A 26,943-nucleotide genomic window follows, 5' to 3' on the forward strand; every position below is an offset into this window, starting at 1 on the left:
CATCTTCTCTTTTTCTTCCCCTACCTTTTCTATATTTCTCAAAATTCTCTCACTCTCTTTCCTTTGCTCACTACCCCTCGCTCTCTCGCGCGCGCTCTCTCTCTCTCTACTACTCTCGTTCTATCTGTTTCTCTCTACTTCTCTCGTTCTATCTGATTCTCTCTACTTCTCCCGTTCTATCTGTTTCTCTCTACTTCTCTCGTTCTATCTGTTTCTCTCTACTTCTCCCGTTCTATCTGTTTCTCTCTACTTCTCTCGTTCTATCTGTTTCTCTCTACGTCTCTCGTTCTATCTGTTTCTCTCTACGTCTCTCGTTCTATCTGTTTCTCTCTACGTCTCTCGTTCTATCTGTTTCTCTCTACTTCTCTCGTTCTATCTGTTTCTCTCTACTTCTCTCGTTCTATCTGTTTCTCTCTACTTCTCTCGTTCTATCTGTTTGTCTCTACTTTTCTCGTTCTATCTGTTTGTCTCTACTTTTCTCGTTCTATCGGTTTGTCTCTACTTTTCTCGTTCTATCGGTTTGTCTCTACTTCTCTCGTTCTATCTGTTTCTCTCTACTTCTCTCGTTCTATCTGTTTTTTTCTACGTCTCTCGTTCTATCTGTTTCTCTCTACTTCTCTCGTTCTATCTGTTTCCCTCTACTTCTCTCGTTCTATCTGTCTCCCTCTACTTCTCTCGTTCTATCTGTCTCTCTCTACTTCTCTCGTTCTATCTGTCTCTCTCTACTTCTCTCGTTCTATCTGTCTCTCTCTACTTCTCACGTTCTATCTGTCTCTCTCTACTTCTCTCGTTCTGTCTGTCTCTCTCTACTTCTCACGTTCTATCGGTTTCTCTCTACTTCACCCGTTCTATCGGTTTCTCTCTACTTCACCCGTTCTATCGGTTTCTCTCTACTTCACCCGTTCTATCGGTTTCTCTCTACTTCACCCGTTCTATCGGTTTCTCTCTACTTCACCCGTTCTATCGGTTTCTCTCTACTTCACCCGTTCTATCGGTTTCTCTCTACTTCACCCGTTCTATCGGTTTCTCTCTACTTCACCCGTTCTATCGGTTTCTCTCTACTTCACCCGTTCTATCGGTTTCTCTCTACTTCACCCGTTCTATCGGTTTCTCTCTACTTCACCCGTTCTATCGGTTTCTCTCTACTTCACCCGTTCTATCGGTTTCTCTCTACTTCACCCGTTCTATCGGTTTCTCTCTACTTCTCCCGTTCTATCTGTTTCTCTCTACTTCTCCCGTTCTATATGTTTCTCTCTACCTCTCTCGCTCTCTCACCCTACCTCTCTACCTCTCTCTCCCTTTTACTCGCTGTATATCTATCCTTCTTTCTCGCTGAATCTCTATCCCTCTTTCTCGCTATATCTCTCTCCCACTTCATCTTTCTCTCTTTATCTCTGTTTCTTGTAGTCTGTAGCTATCTCTCTCTCTGCCCTCTCCCTCCCTCCTACCTCACAAGCAAACAGCTGGGTACGGAATATTAATTTTCCTTCATTTATCCACGGTGGAGATCATCGGGAACCTGCATTCGTCGAGTTTGCATAGCTGAAAAGATAAAAGGTGCTGATACGAATCCTTGCCTTCTGCTGCCGTCGCATTTCGATTTGCCCGAACGGCGGGGGGTAATGAATCGTTGCTCTGAAAGGACCTAGATTCGCCTCGCTATTTGCAGTATATAAATAATGTTGTCGCTTCTGGCAAGCCTGTGATGAAGAAACACTCTGGTCCTACTGCCCTTGACCACCGGGTTTCAACAAACAATGATGCATCGGCATCGGAGGTAAATTCATCATTTTCGTTCGGAATATCTGTGCAGGCTACCGTCTTCCATGCTCGATTAATGATGGGTAAGAGGCTAAAACTAAAATCGTGTTATTCGAGACCGAGTTTGGTATGGCATGCGTAACGTGGTCACTGCAGCAAGGAGGAGTGATAATGCGATTATCCTGTCTTTTCATCCTCTGGAAGCACAACTTGCTTTAGACAGAGATGTCTAAGGTAAATAATGTTTCTGGCCCAGGCTCAACTTTCCCTATGGGATGCCACAAACTTTATTTCTCAGTTTGAAAACCCATCTGCTGTTCATAATACATAAAGTTAATGCGCAGGCGTGCGTGTATTTGTGTGTTATACGTGTAGTACTATATAGCTTCTGAAGTACATATTGATTTATTTTACTTCGCTTATCTGTCACTTTTGGCTAATCGCAAAGATGAGAAAGAGTGAGAAGATGAAATGGATGAAGGGACAATTACAATTACATATGGACAGAACACAACATGATCTCCAGAGAGATTTATACTGGCTGTGATTCCAGACGCCAGAGCCTTGTTAGTCTGCAAAATACAGTCCACTACGGTAACGAAATAAACACGTAACCGAAGAAGGTGAAATAAATGGCGAGTGTTACGTGTGTATAAATGTATCAAATTCGCTTTGTCCTAAAACATTCAGTTGTTAACATGAAACATCTTACACTTTTTAATAGAATTAATTATGCTCATTTAGCATAAACGAAACAGTCTCTAATTGCTACCACATGCTTCTTAGTTACAATAACGAAAGATAAATTATCAATATTTGTCGTAGCTATACCTATACTGTACCACAAATAGAAAACACGAGGAAATTAGAAAATACGCTTTTCAGTTAAGTTTAAGTCCACTTTATGCACAGATAGGATAACTCGGACTGGACTTAGTTTTAAGGTTGGATCCGAACCACCAGGTATCGAACCCGGTACCCTTTGGTTACAAGGTGACTGATTTACCACATCTCCATTGGTGATACAACACTGACTGAACTAGAGGTTTGTTGTGCAAAGGTAAACAAATACTGTAGAATGTGCCTTTAATTTTTTTTTAAAAAAAATAAACATTAGTAGTGATTTGTTTCCAAAAAGTTGCTAAAAGAAGTTATTTTTAGTGAATGTGTAACTATAAAGTGAAGGATAATTAAATCCAATTTTCATACAAGATTTGTGGGAAAAATATATGCTTCGCTTCTAAACTAATAAAGTATAATGTGAATTATAATTGACACCACCCAATATTCGAAGCTAGGCTTTGTTTCCTTTGCAATACGTTATACTAACTGCTATGCTAGAGTTGATTTAATGGCTATTTTGCATTTCTCATCTACTCATTTTTTTAATTTTTTTTTTCAAAAAAGTGACTCCATTCTCAACAAAGGCCCTAGGATTTTTCAATTTTATGAAGCTCTGGATCTAATTGTTGTCAGTGTTTCTAAGCAACAATTTGTCTGTGACCATTTTTCACAGAAAGAAGACTAAAAGAGTAAAGTACGGAAATTTTTAAACTTGAAAAATCTATTTTTTTATTGTTCTACGCAAAAACACAAAACGCTGACGAATGAAGCCTTGGCGTTTTTAGCCATTAGATATTGTAAATTATTCTAATACTATATATATAGTATATATATAATACTATAAGTATGCATAAACAAGAGAACTTATATACTTATTGACAGATTTTTTCTGCAATGGTTCGGTAACTAATATTTAATTATTATGCAATTGCATGGTGATCTGCAGTAACTTATAAGTATTTTTTTATATAATTTTAACGAACGTTGATTCATGCTGTCCTACATGTAACTATAAAACGGCACACGCGGATTTTGTTTTCTGATGTCTGAAGTTACGACAAAGAAAAACCATTAGTAGAGAAAAATCTTGGCTGTCGTAAATCGATGTGCTTAAAAAAAAAAGTGAACTTTTTTTGTCTTCCAGGAAACTGTTTCTGGCAACACGAAGAAGGCGGAACTGGAGAAAACTGAAGGAAATGGGTTGCAAAAAGACGTTGAAGATCCTCCGCTTCCAGACAAGAACCAAAAAGCTTTTCCAAGCCTGCCCGATTCGTTCCTCAAGAAACTTGGCCTCCACAGAGACAGCAAACCTTGGTGAGCTTATATTGATTTATTTCACTTCATGTAGTGTATATGGTATGTACAGTACATATATTTCTGTTGCAGGTATGAGTGTTAAAGTAACCTTATTTTTCTCGCCTCACAATTTAAGGCAAAATAACCTTATTAAAGCTATCATTCGTGTACGATCTAGCTTAGTTAGCCTATTCCTAATGCTTTCTGTGCATGTGTGTGGGGCAGGGATTAAATCAGGATATTGGATCTAACTTATAATAAATATAGTCGCCAGTCGGTTGAATTAGTATGGCTCACTAAGAATTTCTACACTTCATCATTTCTCGAAATAATGTAGACATTATTACACCCATATATAATAAATTGACACGCATACTGAACTTTTGGGTTTATACAACCCTAGACCAGGACCACGACCACATTAGAACTACAGTACAAAGATATCAGCAAATATTAATCGAAAATGGTTGTTATTATTTATTATTGCTTTCAGAAGCCACTGGTAGTGTTGAAAACAGCCGAGAAGAGTTACCAAAATAGTTCAATAAGAATTTTTGTTGCTTTAAGATTGAAAATCATTAGCCAGCTTGATCACCAGCACCGGATGTAAACTACAAGTGTGCTTTAAAATTTATGGAGATGGGGTTCAGGTATATCGTGCGTTCATTGAAAATTGCGGTGAACTTACAAATCATAAACATGATTTATTTTTTGAAAAAACTTTGATGGATATCGGAAGTTATATGGAAAACAAATGTCAAAATTGACTAATATTTTGTTTTTCTTAGAAAAGAAAAAGACTGAAAAGTGACCACCTGGAAGTATCAGGGAATATAAATAATCTTGTAACTCGTATGTGCACCTCCCAGCTAATTTTGTTAAAAATTGCCCCCAGAACTAATTTCTTTACCGTGTTAAGTGTCCCGAGTAAGAACGTTACCAGATGAGACGAATAAGGGACAAAAGGGAGCAAAGTTCTCAATTGTGTGTTTGTGTTTTACGTAGCATGAGTTACGATGAGACGTTCGTAGCGAATTTTACTCAGGTTGTGACGTCTCCAGATGTGAAAAGTCAAGCTTCAGCGACAGGCAAAACTAACACTCCAGCTGCACTGTTTATATCCGTCACAAAAACGTGGATGAGTTACTTCAAATAATTGGATGTCTTGATTTGAACATCTTCATACTATTTTTATAGTGCCCAACATAGCATTTTTCTGCATATCTAGATTAAGTGCAATTATGAGAGAATTTTGATTTTCTTTTGCGTCGCTTTTTCCACCTCTTGAGGCTAACCGCGATGAAGTTGAATGATGACTGTATGAAAATAAATTGCAAAGGAACATCCAGGCCAGGATTTGTACCTGGAACATTCGGTGGCCAGATCGTGAATAGAGTTCGACTACTCAACCTGCTCTCAAGTCACCGAGGCGACAGATGGTGGAAATGAAAAGCTAACGACGAAATAGTTGGTAGTACATACCATCCTATACCTTCGATCTTTTATATCTCAAACGAAGATAAAAGTGGTGGTAAAATTTATTTTCTGAAAATTGAGCTTTGGTATTGTAAATTAAACGTGTGAAAAGAATACGCGTTTTTCGGAAGTTTAACGCGCAGAAATGGAAAACGTTTGTATGTTAAGCTTTTGATGTAAGGAGCAATTCCATATTTTCTTCCTCTATGCTGCTGTGTCTATAATCGTGGCCAATGCGAGATTAACGAATTTCGGCTAAAGTAAAAATTGGTACAGCTTGTAACACTAGGAGATTAGCCTCCCAGAGATGCACGGCGAAAAATTAAATTCGCAGTAAACTTTTACAACGGCCGCGGTGGCTCAGTCGGTAACGCGTCTGACTACCATGCTCAAGGTCCAGGGGTTCGATCTCCGGCCGGTTTAAATCCGGGAACTTTTCTAACGTTGAAAGCGGCCCCGGCGTCCACCCAGCGTCAAATAACATGGGTACCTGGGAGAAATTCTGGGGGCTAAAGGCGGTCAGGGGCGTGATGCTGATCACATCACCCCCAACTACGACCGGATCAAGAAAGTGTGGGGCGTTACCCCCACACCCCCTATACGCCTTCATGGCATGGTGCTATGCACAGGGGAGCACTTTACCTTTTTTTTTTAACGGTCCTCGCTACACACGACCAGCCGAGTCCTCAAACATTTAACACATCATAAGAAGACTGATTTTATTAACATTATCATTGATCAGCAATGTTTAGCTTGTTTTTCCATTTTAAGGGAAGGCTTTTCGACTCTCTAGGCTCAACGTTTCGTTGTGTGTCGCGATTCGCGAACCATAGTAAAGGGTTATTACTAGTAACTACAGGATGACCCAAATAAAACAATACCCATAGTCAGGGTGGCTACTCACCGGAAATTCCGGGAATTATGCGTGAATTATTGGCTCCGGGAATTATGCGTGAATTCTACTTGAATTTTTCTCCGTAGACGTGAAAAATTACAACTTTTCCCAATCCAAATCCTATTCACATTGTATGCAAATAAAAATTATTTTCGTAAAATTTTCTTGCTCGCTTCGGTCGCAATTCCTGCTTTTCTTAGCCTTATCAAGTTTATAACCATAGCTAGGAGGCGGGAGGAGTCGGCCCTGGACGCCGAACTATGTAATGAAAAATGTTGTAAAATTGATTGATTGATTTGTGGTTTTAAGTCCACTTTATGCACAGAAAGGCTAATCGGGATTAGACCTACAGTTTGAAGTGGGATCCGAACTACTGTGCGTGTGGAGAAAAAAATAATTGAAATAGTTTGTTCGAACACAGATGCTTTAGCACCAACTTCTACCCCCTTTTTGCATAATTTACGAGGATAATAACGTCTTTGATACTACTACTACTACTACTACTACTAATAATAATAATTAATAATAACAATAATGTTGGTCCCGGCGGGTTCGAATCCTGGCTTGGGCATGGAAGTTTGTGACTGTCCATTCATCAATATCATCATATCACTCATCCCCATGTTCGCAAATTAGCCTAACGTGGCACAAGAAGCGAAGTAAAATAAAACAAATCACTAATAATAATAACAATGTTATAATAATAATATTATTAACACTATTATTATTAGTAGTAGTATTAGTACGTTTATCCTGGTACTTTCTCCCCGCCCGCTCAGACAAAAATTCGTGGTTGCGCCTCTGCTTGTAAATAGAAACTCAGCACCTTAAATTAAATATTTTAAGTATATTACGTATACCGTTTAATTGAATTATAATTTTTGGATGTTGGAATCACACAGACCCTTTATATTATGAAGATATTTGTGTGTGGATGTTGAGAGGCGGTAATACGTAATGTTGAAATAGAGAATACATCTGCTTGAATATTTGGAAAGTTCGCCTTGAAAACCGGGAATTATACTTGAATTTTGTCATGGTCCTAGAGTAGCCACTCTGATAGTGGCCCAAATGACCTGTGCCTTCGGACTGAGGGCGGTCACTTCCAACACATGCTGTAGGCAATGTCTTGGACACTATTGCAGTAAATAAAACTTTGCTTACTTGATCTTTTCATTTGGTATAATTTTGTTTGAGCCACTATGGGTATAGTTTTATTTAGCCACCCTGTACTTCCCCACGTGCTTTTTCAAATTGACTTTCCAGTGTGGAAGCTGCACGTGTAAGCACCCAAGTGGATCGCTGAAACAAGATTGCAAAAGAAGGGCGTGGGGAAGAGGCCTTAATTGACGACGAGCAACTTTTCCATGTGGTTGGTAGCTTACGAAATTTGAGTTTCTTCACGACAAGTCGTTAAATTGGGATCGTAACCGTCATCCTCACCGTAACGTTGCTGTAACCTCGTAGAGAAAATCTTTAGCTACTTTTGTGAAGCAAGGCAAGTCCAAGCCCGTTTTGCTCATGACTCAGAATCTATGAATCCAAGGTACTATGAAACTTGTCTATCAGCGGAAATAATACAACGTCGTTACTTCAATTACGGATGCGGTATATTTTAAATAAGGGAGTAATTTTGAAGGTAGTCTCCCAGGAACCTGATATCATACCACATCAGCGATTGTCAACCGGAGAACATATACCCCTGGACATACAGTCACGGACAGTTCTGGATTGTAACGATTGCATTGAAAATTAATAGGATTTTTACAACCTAGAAGTGTCTGTGACTGTACATCGAGAGGTATCAAGGATCACATTTTGATTTTGATTTATATAATGCCTTTATTAGTTCTTCATATAACTCGTAAAATTACCTTGTCATTTGGCATGTGAATTTTTTAGAACAGAAATATCGAGTTTCACTTGAAACTTAAACGAATTTGAACAACAATGGTAGAATTGAATGACGAAACGATCTTTTTAATTCTTTACCTGTGTTCAACAGGTGCGTCATTATCTTCATTGTTGAGTTCCTTACGTATTTAATTTACAAATATTATTTTTAAAAACTTAATTTAATTTAAAGAATAATTTCTTCAATATATAAGAAAGTAGTGACACATGCTGGGAACACTTTATTCACGTTAAATGTGATAGAACGTTTTGAATTGAAGTATTTAATTACTGTTAGCCTTTTTCGGCATATTAATGCATGTGTAAAAACACTGATAAGATTCATGAATACAGTATAACTCAAAGATTCTGAATCTTTTTAGAACGTTGTTTTCAGCAAGGAAGATACTATAGGACAATATTGTTCATGCCTTCCTTATATATTTCCTTCATTGTTATACAAATTCCTATTAACACATCACTGCTTATGTTTGACACAAGGTCCTGTTGAATTATTAAACATTTACAACCAATAGAGTCTCCACCCAACGTGGTAAAAGATCATGGTTGTTTGTATTTTCATTGTTAGAGCCAGCCTTGAACACTAAATTAGCACAATGGAACTGAAATGGTGCCCTTCGTTACTTTTCATTAGTGGAGTCTCAATATTTCCTTTGCAGTGCGTTAAGATTGCGTTGCCTTCATTTTTCGGTTTTGCAGAGTGTTCATATGTTGAGGATCCATTGTTTTCAGTGTTTCGGCAAGGAAACTTCCTGGCGCTACACTCGGGTGTCACGGTGTGTCAATAATTATCGGCATCGCCGTAAGGAGAAAGTGCTCTCTCTTGTGTAGCAGCATGTTACCTCCTATCTGTCAAATGTAAATAGACAATCAATTTATCAACATGGAACTGATAACCATATTTTGAATGAGAGACGAGACACGACGCAGTATAATGGGAAACTAGCTAGTCGACAATGTCTGCACTTGTGCATAGTGATGACGAAGATGTTCCTATTCGGCCTCGCCGTGTACCTAGAAGGCGACATTCCATTGCCTGGTAAGCTTCTGTACAAATTCTTATATTGGGCTGAACTTAGAGAAAAAGCTTTATAGTCGTTGTATCGTATTGTGTGTTCATTATGACATTATTACTAGACATGTTGGAATTATAAATATTTCATCCCGGCGCTTTAAATGGTTGATCTTACACGTGCAAGCGTCATATCATTATTTAATGTAAAAAAAATACGCAATATTTTCCTTCGGTTCCTTAAGAACTGACTACCATGCTCAAGGTCCCGGGTTCGATCCCCGGCCGGTTCAAATCCGGGAACTTTTCTAACGGTGGAAGCGGCCCCGGCGCCCACCCAGCGTCGAATAACATGGGTACCTGGGGGAAACCCTGGGGGGTAAAGGCGGTCAGGGGCGTGATGCTGATCACATCACCCCCACTCACGACCGGATCAAGAAAGTGTGGGGCGTTACCCCCACACCCCCTATACGCCTTCATGGCGTGGTGCTATGCACAGGGGAATACTTTACTTTACTTTTTTTACTTTTTTTTCCCTTAAGAACTCGATTTACTGTGTTAACAATTCTGTTCTCATCTTCTTTGACTTACAGCGTGTGTTCTTGTCAAAATTTGGGCAGAACAATAGACACTGTAAATCATGCACTTTTAGAGAAATATTCATACTACTAAAGTAATGTTTTAAACATACTCGTATTGTTTGTCGAGCAGCACTCTGATAGCTTGCTCTCGTAAAATTACATTTTTGTTTGCTCAAACTGGGAAGCATTGTATGGTGAGAATGTATTAACAGCTGACGAATTCACACCAATTTGAAAGCAAGGTGAATGCTTGCTTCTCTGGTTAGCACGTGTGTATTCATGGAAGGTTAAAGAGAAGCTTTTTCTCCCCGAGTCTCTCTTCGTTTGCCACGGTATTCAGATAGATAGTATAGCCAATGTACAGAGTTCGAAACCACAATGCGTTGGTTCCATCACGCATATTATCTGCTTGCTTGTGCCATCAGGTTCTCTACTAGAGAGACAACTTGTTTGATAAGATATATAAATTTTAAACCAGACAACCCCTAGAGGCGTACTGGCTAAGCAGACATTAATTCCTGGCGGATCAAAACAATAAATCCTTAAAAATTATACGTGACGGAAGCATTTCTGCATTTAATGTTCTAAAGCTTCGTTACAATCATGTAGCTACAAAATGTGAAGTAGATTCCCCATTCACTCTCCATCTTCCTGCGTATTCATGAAACTACAGTGTATCAGAGTGCATTAATATTTACATGGATATGGGGTTCTCGCTCTGAGAAGAGCGTCAACGAGTTGCAGGGATGTGCACTTAACAAATTCTGTCGCACGTCCCTTGCTCGCTGACCATTTGCACGCTTCAGAATCGATCCAACGTCACGTATACTCGTAAATAACCTCGACAAAGTTTGATATGTCAACCATGGAGGCTTTTTTCTTTGTTTACTATGTCCAGTGACCGATACATTTCCCGTCAAACAAATGTCAAGATTTTTTTTTAGATTTTACATCGTCACACATTAACTTCGTAATTCTAATATCTTGTGGTTTTGGTATAACCTGTTTTATGTCCACGCAGCACAGAGGGAGCCCGCGGAGGGGGACAAATATTAAAATATTTTGAAATTTAAATCCTTGCCGAAGAAAGCGAAGAATTCGAAAAAAATTGAATGAATTACATAAATTTTGTGCTTGTTGTTTTGAAATGAGTCTTTACAACTTTATGAACAGACGCTTCACCATTATGTGTAATATGATTGACTCTGTATGAGGATGTTTTTATTTCCACTACAAAAATATTACTGGTTTCCATTACACAGCGGCGGATCCAGAAGTTACAGTTGAGAGGATCTAATTTCAGTCCGGTACCTCACCTCACCGAAAATCAATTCTACGTTACCCTGTACTATTGTATATAAAGTATATGTACACATATAGTACTGTGAACAGGAATCAAGCTGGCGTCTTCTAAAGATTAAAGTATTGTTTTGCAAATATGTGGGTTCAGGGCTGGAATAGATGGTTATTATTGAAGGTCGTTATCATAATTCCTCGCATTGTTACTGTAAACTGAACCGATCAGATACGAGCAGTACAGTGAATAAACAAAGAAAAAAAAAACTATTTCAAGGGGTCTCGGATTCGATTCCCCACTGGAGGTACATTGCACAGTGTTTGGGATGCAAATTTAAACTGTAGGTCCAGTTCCTATTAGCCTATCATGAGCATAAAGTGGGCTTATCAAATCAAACATTAAAAATATCCTCGAAGCTGTTAACCTTTATGAAAGACAGAAGATAGTCTTCAGACATATTAGGCATAATAATATATTTTAAAAAAATTGCAGATTGCAGATCGCCTCTATCGCCCTCCCACTGGATCCACGCCTGACATGACACATGAAAATAATGTTACACTGAAAATTATCTAAATGTAAAGCTTTCATTTCAAGAATAAAGTCAATCATGAATAATAATTTACATATTTAGTGAGTGCATGGGCGTATCTTGGGACTTAACTTTGGGGGGGGGGGGGGCAGGATCGAACTTGGGGCTTAACTTTGGGGGACCAGTCGAAAAGTTCCTTATCACATAAAAATAGCGTCCAGGATTATTTGCTAAATAATTACATTTGTGATATCACAAATATTATTATTTATTACTTTGCCCCTTGTAAATTTTAATAAACATGAAAGTTTTGGGGAGGGGCAAGTGCCCCCTTGCCCCCGCCAAGTTACGCCTATGAGTGTGTGTGCTTTTTAAAATGTTAGCTCCAGAAAGTAATAAGCAGTCCGTAAGGTTCGAGGTGGTCTGGCTCTCAAGCGGGAAAACCGGGTTCGTTTGCCAGCATTAATGTTCTCATAATAGTTTTTATTGTATGTACGCATTGCTTGCATTATAGAATTATTTTCCTGTAGTTTACGGTTATTACAAGCATAAGAAAACAGTTTTTCTTTGTGACGTTTCAGGAGAACACACGCTCCTTTCATCAGACATTTATTTTCATTTTGACTAAAGATACAGTTATAACAATGGCTAGTAATTACTAGCCATTGTTATAACTGTATCTTTAGTCAAAATGAAAATAAATGTCTGATGAAAGGAGCGTGTGTTCTCCTGAAACGTCACAAAGAAAAACTGTTTTCTTATGCTTGTAATAACCGTAAACTACAGGAAAATAATTAATGTTCTCAGTTGTGAATGAGTGGCTTTGGACTCAGCCTCGTAGGGGAGGGAACTAAGGGAACTAGAACCCCTATAGGCCTTCATGGAAGAGCTTTACCACCATGTACACACATATACAATATCGTCTGTGTGTGTGTGTTGGGGGGGGGTCTAAGTGAGATAGAAAAAGGAGTGAGATTATTTTCTAAACATCTCTGGCTGTTAATGCATTGGCGGCTTGGGTGCGGGTCATAACTCACAAAGCCTCCAATCAACAAGTGAGCCGCTGACGTCATCTCAACCTATCAAGATATCCGTAAGCCTTGTGCTCACGCTCTACACAGTTCGTAGGCTCGCTGGTTAAGTTCTCGCGGTCAGGTGGGAATGGTCCGAAAAAAAACTGACTCCACTAGCTTCTCATCGAAGGTGTGGAAACCTCAGAACACCCTGTTTACAAGGTCACATCATAATGATATGCATGATACCCAAAATTTTATTTTGCTGTTTTTTCCTCTTGCTGAAGACAGTACCGAAGTTGGAACACGAAAGCGTTTATCCTTAACGCACAACGTGCTGCACTTTAGCTGATCTCTAATTTCGTTAATTGTCTTCCTCTTTGACGTTTCCGGAGCTTTCGCCACTCCCCTGAAGCCTTATTCGACTGGAATGAGAACGACGAGAAACCCGAGTAAAGCAATTAGAGCCACTCGTTAACTTTACGTAAGAAATTAACGGAGATTTCTCTGCTTGCGATCTGGCCTTTTGCCAAGAAATTACTCCTCCAGAGCTTCGTTTCTTAATTGAACACTTTCATAGTCTCCTTTTTAATGCATTCTTTCGCAACCACCCACGTCTCCATTGCGTTCTGTTGCAATAAGTTTGCAACTGGCGAGAAATGAACGCTTCTGTCGAGTTGCTATTAACTGAATTCATAGTTAGTTTCCTTTGATAGCGTGTTACATTCAAATAAAGCTGCACTTAAGGAATTGCTTTGCGTTTAGAGCTTAAGAAAAAAGGTCATCAAAGTGTTAAACGTATTGCTGTACACAGAATCATAAATTAGTGTTGTCTTTAGACAGTGTAAAACCCACTATTTTCACACGGTATTTTCTGTAAAGGTTCAGTGGATTGTAGATGGTACATTATTAGTAAGAAAAGCGCATCTTTTCCGAACTGCCTAAAGATTTGAACCACTTTTGATCAGTGATGGCGTCAAAAGAAGAAAAATTATTGGGAAGTCGGGGGAGAGAAGTGAGGATATACTCGTAAAAATCATACAAAAACACATATTTCAGCTAAAAGAAAAAATAGCATCTAATTTTTGTTTGCAGGGGGAGGAGAGGTCGATTGCCCCCCAACTCTGGCGCCGTTACTGCTTTATATGCACAAAAGTTTCAGAAAGTGTCCATAACTGTTAGAATTTACAACTATTCGGCAACATAAATCTAGTCGACAACGAGACTCCTATTGATAAACAATCGCATTAAGACTGAGCAATTTTGCTATTTGCAATTTGTGCTCTCCCTTGTCCAGCCATCTGGTGCCAGGACTAAATCTGACTCTCAACAGTACGAACAGATGATCTGATTCGTCAGGAATAGATTAAAAAGATAGAAGCTTCTTGAAATTGTTGAACTGCCTATTGGCAGCCCGGGGATGTTCCTTTTTCAAATATTTATTAAAACACCTTGACCATGCGGACCCGAATGTGGACTAGAAGTAGACCCCTCTCACTTACCTAATACTTTCTCTCTCCGGTCCTGGCACCTCTCCACTTCCAGCACGCCACTTACTCCTCAACACCACCTTCTCCTCACGCTTCCCCAAACAGCCACGACCTCCTCCCGGCCAATGTCTCTCAGTTTTCATTACTCAGCAATGACGTTGCACGATCGGACGTCGCACCTGCATTCCTATTTCAAGATCTCCCTCTCTGTCCACAAAATACTGGTATGAAATTAGATTTTAAAATTCAGCAATAGCCCACTGAACTTAAACACTGTACTTAAAGAATGAAGCCGTGGGACAAAGAACTAATGTTCACTCGAGGAATATTACGTAGCATGAAAAGCTATGGTTCCCATACCTTTATACTGTAGAAATTGCTGCATTCCTGCCATTTTTGCTAATCGCGACGGTGAGGATGACTGATGATGGATGAATTGATTAATGGTGATAACAAGATGAAATTGGTGAAATGGACATCAGAAACACATATGGACACAAAGCCTCGTTTCTGCAAGAATGCAGTGGGAAAGAGATTGACACTTGAGTTGTCTTAGAAAAGGCATCCCCGCCCCCTTACACCATTGTAGAAAATGGGGAGGTTATATGCTCATCGGTATTTACGTTCTCTAAGAATATGTCATGCAGTATACCCAGGACATGATTGTAACAGGTTGATCCGAAATCTTCCAAACGCTTCTGATCTCCGAAATAATTGATTGGGTCTGATCTGTCACGAAAGTGTTTATATTTAAACACACCCTTGGCGTTCTGCTTCTATATGTTAGTCGCGAGTGAATAATGAGGATGCCTTCTCCGGGTCTGGACTCCAAAGCACGATTTTCGCAGCTTGTCGCGCCGACCACTAAATCATGGGGGGCGGCTTCGTTACGAGCGTCAGCCGTTCTATTACCATAATAGATAGACGTCTTGCTCTCTCTAAGTAATAGCGATTATTTGTTAGCGTAATGAGAAAAATCGGCAATCTTAAATTCGAATGTTGTTAATAAATATTCAGTAGAAACTTGCATAGGTTTTTCTGACCATGATTCTCAGCTAATTAAGGTAAACGTAATAGAAGACAAGCGAAATCATAAACCACGCGCAAAATTCAGATTTGTCAGACCCACAAACAATGATGAGAACATTTCAAAATTCAGAAAAGCGCTTAAATCAGAAACATGGGATTTTATAAATAATATGGCTGTACACGTAAACGAGAAATTCGAAAACTTTCTTGATACTGTAAGATACCATTTTAATAAATGTTTTCCCATAAAAAAAGCACGAGTTCACAACAAAAACAATTGCCTATGGATAACCAAGGAAATTAAAAATCTTAGCAAATTAAAGCGATCATTGCATAAACAGAGTAAATATGCAAACAGCCCTACCCTTAAAGATCATTACAAACAGTTCAACAAAAATTACAAGAAAACATTAAAACATTGCAAACAATTATATGTTGATAAAAAGTTGAATAATTCAGAAAACAAAACTGCAGAACTATGGAAAATAGTTAATCATATTACAGGTAAAAAAACGAACACGAATCAAGATATCATATTAGAAACAGGTAATGTAATAGAGACAGATCCGCAAAAAATAGCTAATACTTTTAATAATTATTTTGTTAATGTAGCACTTAACCTGCAACGTAACATCAGCGTAACGGACACATACAAAGAAAAGTTAAATAACGTCAAAAGATCTTTCACGCATTCTTTTTATATGACCCCTACTACAGACGAAGAAATTTCCAACATAATTCGAAATATGAAAAACAAAAAGTCAACAGGGCTAGATTCAATGCCGATTAACGTGATCAAAGAGGTTTGCACGTACATTAAGGAGCCCTTGGCTAAATTAATTAACGAGTGTATGGAAAATGGCAGCTTCCCAGATTGTCTAAAAATATCAAAAGTAATACCCTTGTATAAGAAAGGAAATAAAACAAAAATTGAAAACTACAGACCAATTTCCTTATTGTCAATTTTTTCAAAAATTTTCGAAAAATTAATCTATAATAGGATAATAAAGTATGCAGAAGATAAAAAGATACTCATAAAGCAACAAAATGGGTTTGTGAAATCGAAAACAACAAAAAATGCCATTTTTGATGTAATTGATAATATTCTTTCCGCCATAAACAAAACGTATTCTGTTGTTGCAATTTTTTGTGATTTATCAAAAGCGTTTGACTGTGTGAATCATCACTTGCTACTAGAGAAATTAAAATACTACGGAATCCGCGGTGTATCAAACAAATTAATAGAATCCTATTTATCGAATAGAAAACAGAGCGTTGCAATAAATAGCATATCCAATAATGGGACGCAAACAACATATTACTCCGAATTGAAAGATGTGGTTATTGGAATCCCCCAAGGATCGATACTAGGACCCCTGTTGTTTTTATTGTTCATAAATGACCTTCCAGCAAATGTTGATACCGCCCAAATTACTCTTTTCGCTGATGATACTACGGCTTTGGTAGATTCTGTTAACGATGTAACATTAATTCAAAAAACGGAAGAAGCTCTTACTGAACTACAAAGCTGGTTTTCAGCAAACAAACTTTCTATGAACAACGAAAAAACTAATATAATAAAATTTGGTGTATCTAGAGCCAAAAACTCTTCTATTAAGCAATATAATTTCACAGTAGGGCATGCCGTTATAACAGCTACTAACAATACAAAATTTCTTGGAATATTTATAGACGAGTGTCTAAACTGGAAAGTTCACATAGATCATTTATGCAAGAGGCTAAACACCGTATGTTACCAATTAAGAACCTTAAAAAACAGTTTCAATACAGTATGTTTGCTAAATATCTATTTCTCAAACTTCGAAAGTATTTTGAGGTACGGTATCCAATTTTGGGGAAACTCGACTCAATCGCAGAGGATTTTTAAAATTCAAAAAAGAGCATTGCGTATTTTGGCAAATGCACATAAAACTGATACATGTAAACCGCTTTTCAAAAAATTACGTATATTAACACTTCCAAGTCTGTACATACTTGAAACACTTACTTTCATACACGAAACAAAATCGAACTATCCAAGGAACATAGACACTCACGATTACAATACCAGACAAAAAGATAACTTCCACATTCCCAAAGTGCGGCTAACTGCATTCCAAACAGGACCTTTTTACTCAGGCATCCAGTTATACAATATATTACCAAAAAGTTACAAAAATTTTGAGAGAACCACAATCTTTAAAAGTAAAGTGAAAAAATTGTTATTGGAATACACATTATATTCAGTTCAAGAATTTCAAGAATTAACTAACTTTATAAAATAAATTTAGATTGTATACACTATATAACATGTACTTTTACAGCACTAGTTCACTTCAACAAATAATTTGTCATTGTGTGTTTTACTATTATATTATGTTATATTATTATTAAAAAAATTACCAAATTGATGTATAGATATATATATGTGCGATGTCAACATGTCTTTTGTAATGTACATGCACCAATGCCCCCAGGGGTATTATCGGTGTGAAAATTGCTCAATAAACTCAAACTCAAACTCATCCAAGCTCCTCAAAGAAAAAATAACAGAACAAATTAACTTTTCAGCCATTGACAGAATAAACATATCACATGATTTGATTGAACCCTTCCTCGTCACCTTTAAGAAAAAATATTTTTCCGTTGTGTTAGAACGTTGAACGCGAAATATCGACATTGAAAATACTGTTTGTCTGCCAGCATCAGTGTAAATCATTGAAAGCTAATTTTGTATCCAAGCATGCATCCAGATACAAATTAGATTCCCTATCGCAGGGGGCTCACAAAGCTGTGTCGTATTACTTGTATGGCTCATTAGTGAAGCATGCTGGTCACGAACGAGCAGCCGTGCCTTAAGATGAATTCCGCGTACGTGACGATCGATAATTTTAACCCCCCCCTCCCTCCTTTTGTAGAATTTCTACCAGGACGCAAAAGGAAAGATGACTTTGCTGTATGCAATATGAAATTTATCTGTGTGCCTATATCTATACACCCGTTGAGGAAGCTCGATTTAATTTTTTTGAACAGTATATTTTCACCGGTTACGTTTCCAGGCAAAGACTTAAGAGGAGCGAATGGTGGAAGTGTGAAGTTTACCAAGATTGATTTTACTTGCCGTGAGTGTATAGTTTCACCAGGAATGCTTTGGAGCCAGAGTGCCATTTCTCATCTTCAGAGAAAAATAAAAAATAAAGCTAAATATGTCGCCAACACGCAACCAGTTTAACACCGGAAATTTATGTTTCGACCCACGGAGAAATGTTTCCTGCGAACGTTTATTGGGTTCGCCTTTTCCCAAACAACTCGATTACGGCTTCCCAGCCATGTGTTGCTCTTTTTTTTCTCTCTCTCTCTGTAGGGACTGAACGTTGCGAAAGCCAATTTATTTCTCTCTCACTTCTGCATCTAGCCACAGAAAGTCTACTACGGAAGCTGTACGTTCAAGCGCCACTATATTTTTCTTCGCTTTTCTTTTCTCATCTCGCGAAAGATCCTGGGAAGAGAAGTTTTCTACAGCTCTCGGAAGCCGATTAAATGGACAGAATTGGACCTATCGGTCTCTGTTTTTGCTCGATCGCACGTGGCTAATGTGCAAAGTTTCAAGACATTGGAAATATATCGCCATCCGTACTTGTATGCTGTATTTTTTTCTATTTTTCGTAGCTCTTCGGTCCCTTAGACTAATCGCGACGATGGGAATGATGATTACGCGTAGATGAAATTCATGAAGGAACACTCGTGCCCATTCCGAGACTGGTGCAAATGGTTATTGCAGCGGTTTGGGGTTCCAACATCCAAAGACTGTAAGCCTTTTTTTTTCACCTATTTTACCAACGTTGCGATGAATTTAGGTAATATAATCGTGACGTAAAATAAGTATAGTGCTTACAAGTCCAGATGTTAACTCTTCATAGTGACGTAGACCTTACCTAGGTCATTCTCAAAGCTGTTCAAATATTTTGCAGTTTACTGATTTCTATTTCAGTCCATTTATAATGTAATTAATAGCAAAACTGAAATCAATGATTACAACCTAAATTATATATGTTGGTGTGCAGGAGACCATATCTCTATGCACATTGAACCTATTCTTTAGTGAAAACTGTATTTGAAAGTCTTGTCAAATTGTCCACACGAGCCAACAGCTGATGTTACTTGAATATTTTTCGGGGTCCCGGGTTCGATACCCGGTGGAGGCACATAGTGGTTCGGATTCCACTTTATGCTGTAAGTTCGGTCCCGATTAGCCTTACTGCGCATAAAGAGGACTTAAAACACCAACTAAATCAATCAATTGAATATTAGTTCCCATGAATCATATAAAGACGAATCGTCTCTGTTTCTTAGACCAACATCATTTTGTTTTCATTTCTTCCTTTTTTCATCTCTCTTTTCAATATACACCTTAGAAATATCTATTAGCCCTACAAATTCCACGTCACAAGGATATCGTGAATATAAATCTTCCAAAACTCTGTACTATTTTCTTACTTTAGTATTATTGATCAGATTAAAATAATATTCACCAGAGCGTGTTGGTATTGAAGTTCGACATTTTATCGCTGAAGCTGGATTTCGCGCTTCATTCAGCTCCGCCCACATTATTTAATATTTATGGTAAGCATGTTCTTTAGTCCGTTTATATAGATCGCAGCGAAACTAAATTATAATACAGGGGGTACACAAAATGTCGTACACATTTTAATTATTAATAAATCAGAAACTAATGAGTATACAAATAAACTGGCGGCTATGATAGACAGATAAACTGAAGAAGTTTCATGTCCTGTATCTGTACACGTCTATGCGTGTTACTTTTGTCGCACGGAGAATGTCAAGACGATAACTTTTTCCCACGTTCGGGTCAGTATATCGACATCCATAGACGGTATCGCGTTGTTTATTCTGGCTTTCAGTTTATACGTTCATCACTTTTGACGTATAAAAATATCTGCCACATATCCCCAAAGAAAGAAAGTCCAATGGGGTTTTGTCGGGTAACCTCGTGGGCCAAGGAATCGGACCACCACGTCAAATTCATCTTCCCGGCAAGCGTTCGTTCAAAACACGACGAACAATGTTGACGAACCTTTTAAAAGTGACAAAAAATATAGCCAAAATAAACAACGCAATATCTACTGGAGATGTCGACATATTGGCCCGAACGTGGGGAAAAATCGATTATCGTCGTGACATTCTCCGTGCGACAAAAGTAACACGCATAGATGTGTACCTATACAGGACATGAAACTTTTTGAGTTTATCTATCTTTCATTGCCACCAGTTTATTTGTATACTCACTCGTTTCTGATTTATTAATAACTAAAATGTGTCAGACACTTCGTGTACACCTTGGTTTACTTTCATGTTTTTACGACGATTGGTTTATCTTTAAAAGTAGCAGCATTTTTGAAGTTTAAAACGCCCTTTTTACCCCTTAGGAGTTGAATTACGGAAAATCCCTTCTTAGTGGGTGCTTACGTCATGAGAGAAAGACGCTCCTTAAACATTCAGGTTTCTAGGTCCAGGGAGATTGGGCTGTGTATAGACGAGTCGGCGAGGACAAACTCTTTCATACATTAAGATGTAAATACCGTTGTATTATTCTAAGTAATCCATCCATTAGATGCTGAGAAATTCTGGAACATCTCATTCGGTGACATAATTGATGAATGCCCTTGACCATCTTGTAAGTTTTTCTCCGTGTTTACAGTTGAGCGTACTGATACTAGGGGAAAAAATATACCGTGTCATGCGAAGATAAATTTGATGTCCAACGTGATGTGGAATGAAAGAGACTCTATTTTCCGTTCCGAAGATATAAAAGTTGGTTATGATATCGCCGAGCATGCATCTTAATATTAATTTCAAGCGAACACACAAGTTTATCAGTGTACGGGGTTGCACTGGGTAATCTTATTCATGGCAAATATTCCAAGTAATATATTATTTGCAATATTGAGAACTATGATGGCCTAAAGTTGATTGGTCGGCTTACGATATTGCAAATGGTTCTTTCGGGTACGAGACCTGGTCTGAGCAAGGGTGTTCTGTCATCAGTGTCATCTAATCATTATTCGCTCTCACGTTGCGGTTAGCCAAAGTGTCATAAAAAGCGATGCAAAATGAGAAAAATGAAAATGACTTATTGTGCATGTTCAATGTTTGAAGGGATATAAGAGATGTATTTTTCTTATGCACCAAAATGCAGGGTTGTCAATGGTCCAGGAACCCATAAATTATATTGGGTTCTATTGGGTTCCCCTGCACGACCGGAACCTTCTTTTCTCGTACAATTTAAATTCGGTCCAAGTTGCGTATTGTTACATTGAAAAAAGGTTCCTGGACCGTATTTAAATTAATCCTGAAAATTTTTCCTGGATCGAATTGAAATACTTCATACATAATAAGGTTCTTTACGGCCTTGAACCAATTTACACTTGCTGATTTCTTCTTCCCGGCGGGAATTGAATTTATTTACAATTCCTGGGAATTAACAATCCTGGGATTATTAAGGATCTAGAAATCCATACATTCTAATGGGTTCTATTTTGTCCCGTAACAGGACAGGAATAATTTCTCTCACACAATTCGATCGAAGTTGCGTTTTGTTTCATTGATAAAAGGTTCCTGGACCGTATTAAAATTACTTACTTACTTCCTCTAGTCCCCTTCTGCCATCATAGCGTAGGGTTGGTTGCCTCGATCCATCTCCTCCATTCCTGTCTGTTTCTCATCATTCTCTTCATAATATTTATTGTCTTATTCCTTTCTCTTCCAATCTTTTCCATTCTGTCTTCAAACATTATCCTTGGTCTTCCTTTACCTCTCCTACCTTGCACCTTTACTTCAAAAATTTGCTTTACCTTTTTTTCTTCATTCATTCTGAATACATGTCCCCCACCACTTTAGCTGTCTCTTTTCAATTATTTTCTCTAGCGACTCCTGTTCCACTTCTCTTCTTATTCTTTCATTCCTCACTTTATCTCTCCTAGTCTTATTAACAGCTCTTCTCAGGTATTTCATTTCACTATAAATTCAGCCTGAAAAAAAGGTTCCTGGACCAAATTGAAATACTTTACAGAAAAAAAGGTTATTTACGGTCCAGAACCTATTTACGCTTGCTGATTTTCTCTCCTGGACCGGAATTGAATTTATTTAAAATTCCTGTACCTTAAGAGCCCTGCCAAAATGTCTACCTCCCTTCCACGTAGCACAACCTGGATTTGTTTTATGCAGACTAGCGAGGCTCTGGCGTCCTGACTCGTCCTCAGGGCGACTCATGTTGTGTGCGGTTAATTTTTGTTTGTTCTTTCATCCAGTTCATCGTATCACCACTCATCCTCATTTTTGCGATTAGCCAAAAGTGTTAGAAAGCGAAGTAAAATAAACCATTCATCCATTCAAGATCTGATGCATCCAACTTTCATTTCCATTAATTTAAGTGTTTACTTTACTTATGCAGTTCCCACGTAAAAATAAAACTGAAACACTGGATAAGTTTAGTCATTGGTCAACTCGTTTCACTCTCGGTTTTTCTGCTGAACATAATTCATTCCTGTCAAGACTTGATGGCCGTGTTTGATTTGCGACGTTTACCAAATGGTGGGCGCTTCAAGTCAAACACCATTCCATCTTTACCTATTCACCTTTCACCGATGTAAAGTTGGACGGGCGAAATGTTGAAATTAAGCGGCGTTCTGCTTACTGTCTTGGTCTGGATCAACGAAAGATACTTTGAAAAGTAGCGCATGTAGTCATGTGCGACCTTGCAACAGAGTAATCGAGAACCGATTGGAGTGTGGGCGAAGCGTGGATAAAGGAACGTGCAATTAAATCCACTGCAAATCTATTGAGCAATTTACCGTTAAGTACACTCGGAAGGCAATCAAGATTGGTCTGCATCATTTTGATCCATGGCTTCACTACTGTTAATGGTGTAACCTTCCAAGCCTGATATTTGCTTTGACGGAGCGGAAATTCCCATTTAGAACTTCCAAACAATTTTGGAATTAACTCTCAGAGATTTATCGGATCTCGTGGTTTTTGAAAGTTAAATACGGTAAGGGAAGTTAAGCTTTTGCATTACGCGTAAATGCATCAAATCTAAAAACTGAATGGGAAGTATTTTAGATATGGCTTTTAATATTTTGTTTATAAAAACAATACGCTTAAATAGTTAAGCAAGAGCCAAATTTTGTATTTTCTCAGTGGCATTCAACACTTAAAAATGCAACGGTATAAATAGAACATGCTTTTTAAAATAATCCAGCATATTATAAAATGTAGTTTAAATATCCTTACCCTACTTTTAATTCAACGTTTAAAAAAATCCGTTATAGCTTACAGACTGGGCGACCTGGGTTTTTGACTGCCAAACTATACGACTACCAGTACGGCGACTATACTCCATGAGGCCTTAAAAAGATCGCTTCGCGGGCTTGCAGCAGACGACAATATGGGGGCGTGTCTGCGAGTACCAATCAGGTCCGCGAATGAGGGAGCCCGGTTGCCACAGCTAGCTCGCTGCACCCTTCTGGAAGGGTGAGTGACCTCTGTCTCTTGCTACCTCAGCCTGTTTGTTCAGCTGAGGAGCAGACGACACGAGAGTATCGGCAACAGTGTGCGAGCGACGTCTGCTGTTAGCCCGCGAAGCGCTCTTTCTAAGGCCTCCTGCAGTATAGTTAGTTATGCAGCCGTTATGGCAAGACGTCACAGCTGTATATAAATACACACAGAAACAAAAATGTATCAGTTGACGTAAATAATTTTACTCCAGTGACATATTAGTGCATAAACTGCTAATGATGAACTTTTGCTGCATCGAGATACACACAGAAATGCATAAAGGGTACTTTTATCAGCTGCTGTTCCGTGTGACGCACAAGACATGCATCAGTTGAGAAAATCACACATGATCATTTTCTTCAAAGTAATGTAAATCACACGTTCAACTGTTTCATTTGATTCACCAAAAGTGCATCAAACTTGATATGCTAGATTTTGAGTGCTGTGCGTATTGTATGTAGTATTATTAATATCCTTGTAGTAATGAAAACATTTTGTAACGAACGGTTTTTTTTTACCAGTTATTTTCTTGTATGTGCTGGGAAAATGTTTATGTCCAAAGCGCTCTAAGATTTCGTCACAGTTCTTTTTTTTAAATTTATTACTGCATTCTTCATAGGTTATATCCAAAATGGATTGCTGTTTTTCCACTTCAAATTTAAAATATTTACTTCACGAAGTCATTTGTCCATTTTCAACAAACGACACAGATGGCATGTACCTGAGTAATTTTATGGCTCTTCAGAGACAGTGCCAGTATTCACCTCAAGTCCAAACCTGAATTCCTTCGCAATCTCTCTACTTTTTTCCAGCGGAAGTTTGATACCCCAAAAAGAAATAACAGAACAACTGTTTTGCCGCTTTTTAGGAACGATATGAAGGAAAATATTATCTTGAGGGACCGGCTTCATTTGTGATATTTATGCTTTGAAAGAAATAAATCCTTCACAGAAAGATATTTTTAAAAAATGTTTTTGCATTCTCTTTTTGAAACTTTCTTTAAAGAAGACAAATGCTTTGAAACGGAAATAACAGAACGTTGGAGTGGAGAAAATCTTTTTAAAATGTAATAATGTCTATTTATTGAGGCATGTGGAAAGAAACCTGAAGGACTTTCAAATGTGCCAGACAAGAAGCCTTGTCTCTTTCTTTTGATAGAAAAGTTGGAAATTCAGCAACTACAGGATTATTGAGATTTTCTTGGCGTAGCTATTACTTTTTTTAACGTTCGATAACTACTACGTTGTAGTGGATGAATTTTGAAGTTTAGTGGAAGAATAAGACTTAGGAAGTATTGGGTAACTTCCCAAGAATTTCAAGGGAAAAGATTATTAAACAACATTGCCTACAGATCTGGTGAAAATCACAATCTTGAGCTACTGTGGTGGTGGTTCGACCATGCTATTCTTGATAAACCTATTTATATATTTTCGTTGTTTAGCGTCGCTTTTACGCCCCTTATGACTAATCGCGACATTGGGGATGAGTGATGATTCGATAAATTGATGAAGGCACACTCATGCCCAAGCCGGGAGTCAAACCCAGGCACTTCGGTAGCGAAACCGAAAGTTCACCACCGAGCTGGGATACACCCATATCATACGTTATTCTGTTTCATCAGTTGGTTTTTCAAAAGCAAGGAAACCATCTATGTTATCTGGTTTCAATTACTGGTGACTGGAGACATGGGATGTATCTCCGGGCCTGAAACTATATTAAACGTGGCGACCGCGAGAGGTATTAAGTTATTACAATTTTATGAAAAATCCAGCCCGATCCGGGGACTCCCGTCATCCTGCGAGAACTTTTTGCCAACTTAAGTATCAGTATCTTTCTTCCCCATATATTTTGCACAGAATATTGGGAAAGTCAGCATCTGAGCAGGTTATAGAAAAGATTTAAAAGGTAAGAGAATATTGTTGTTCATGAACAGATTGTTTAGTACAATGGAATACACAAGTAATGCTCGGCAAATTGTTCATGGCTGATTTTCTTTAATTTTTCCTCTTGTGTCTTAGTTTTCTTAAGCATGCTGATGCAGGGGCTGTCAGCCGCTTGTTTGGCGTTTTGTTTCAATTCCTAAAGCTCTCAGTTCATAAAACAAAGAGAATAAACATGGTGGTGGACATTTTTCATTGTAATACTCATGGATCCCAACAAATTAGACGGCAATTTTAAACAAGACCTTCTACTAATATCACAATTAATTTCTACAGTAGGATGCTGACAGATTGTTCTGTTGGGTCTCTCCAATGGCTTAGTGGTAACTACTGTGGCCTTGTATTCATAATCAAGGGGTCCCTAGTTCGATCGTCGATAGGCACATAGCACGATCATTTTGATTCCATGTTAAAAGGCCTACTCCCAATTAGCTTATCTGGACATAAAGTGCACCTAAAACAAACTTTGACGAACTTTTGATTATTCTTTGGAAATTTCAGCGTAAAATCAATCAACGCAAATGAACACTGTGCAAATTTGATTTCAGCTGGAAGAACTGTCCAAAGGTTAAATTTCAGTTTTTCATTCAGTTGGATTCTTTTTTTGTGAGTATTGTTGAAACATCTCAGATAATCTACTGATTAGTTCATCGAGCTCTGTGTTCAAATGTCAAAGTCCAAAGTTTGAGTCCTTGCGAGCTACATTTTTTTTACTGAAACTTCAACAAATTCACACAGAAAATAAAACTGATTTGCTGATTAACAAAACGTTTGTTTAATTTTTTGTTAACCATAAACAAGAAATTTGGTAGCATTCATTAAATTGATAATTTTGACCAAATTATTTAGTAACTAAATAAATGTGCACGATTTCCATAAGGGGCATTTCAGCGTTACGTGTGTGACATTTTACACACAAGACTTAGGGTTCTAGACATGAGATTGGTTTAAAATATTCATAATTAACTGATTTCATAGAATTATAAAGTACTGTGTGCTGTCTGCTAAAAAATGAAAAAACTTAAGTGTGATGGCATAGGCTGAATGCATGAAAAGCATTAACAAATGTACGTTAATTAGCAAATTATGACTTCATTTGTCTGTGAGGCATGTAGGCTGCAGATGCAAGTAAATTTTATTGGTGAAATGTGCAAATTATATACATTCACAAACATCTAATCCTTAATGCAATTAAAAACAATAGTAATTTTCATATTAATTCATTTTGTTATTAGCATGAAGTAGGACCACTTTTTGTGGAATGCACCATAAAAATTTGTTTGTGGTGAA

The 26,943-nt window shown here is 38.0% G+C and overlaps 1 protein-coding gene across 5 annotated transcripts in view; it reads left to right on the top strand.

Annotated features, from left to right (window-relative positions):
• Positions 1 to 26,943, top strand: part of LOC145985353 (inositol 1,4,5-triphosphate receptor associated 2-like) — a 283,782-nt gene that overhangs the window by 195,506 nt on the left and 61,333 nt on the right. For all 5 annotated transcript variants that reach the window (XM_083119265.1, XM_083119264.1, XM_083119263.1 and 2 more), the window contains one exon: positions 3,749 to 3,918. In XM_083119265.1, coding sequence (XP_082975391.1) covers positions 3,749 to 3,918 — 170 coding nt within the window. The remainder of the gene's footprint in view (positions 1 to 3,748; positions 3,919 to 26,943) is intronic.

Source organism: Lepisma saccharinum, chromosome 3 (genome assembly GCF_977018435.1).
Source record: "Lepisma saccharinum chromosome 3, izLepSacc3.1, whole genome shotgun sequence".
Classification (NCBI taxonomy): Eukaryota; Metazoa; Arthropoda; class Insecta; order Zygentoma; family Lepismatidae; genus Lepisma; species Lepisma saccharinum.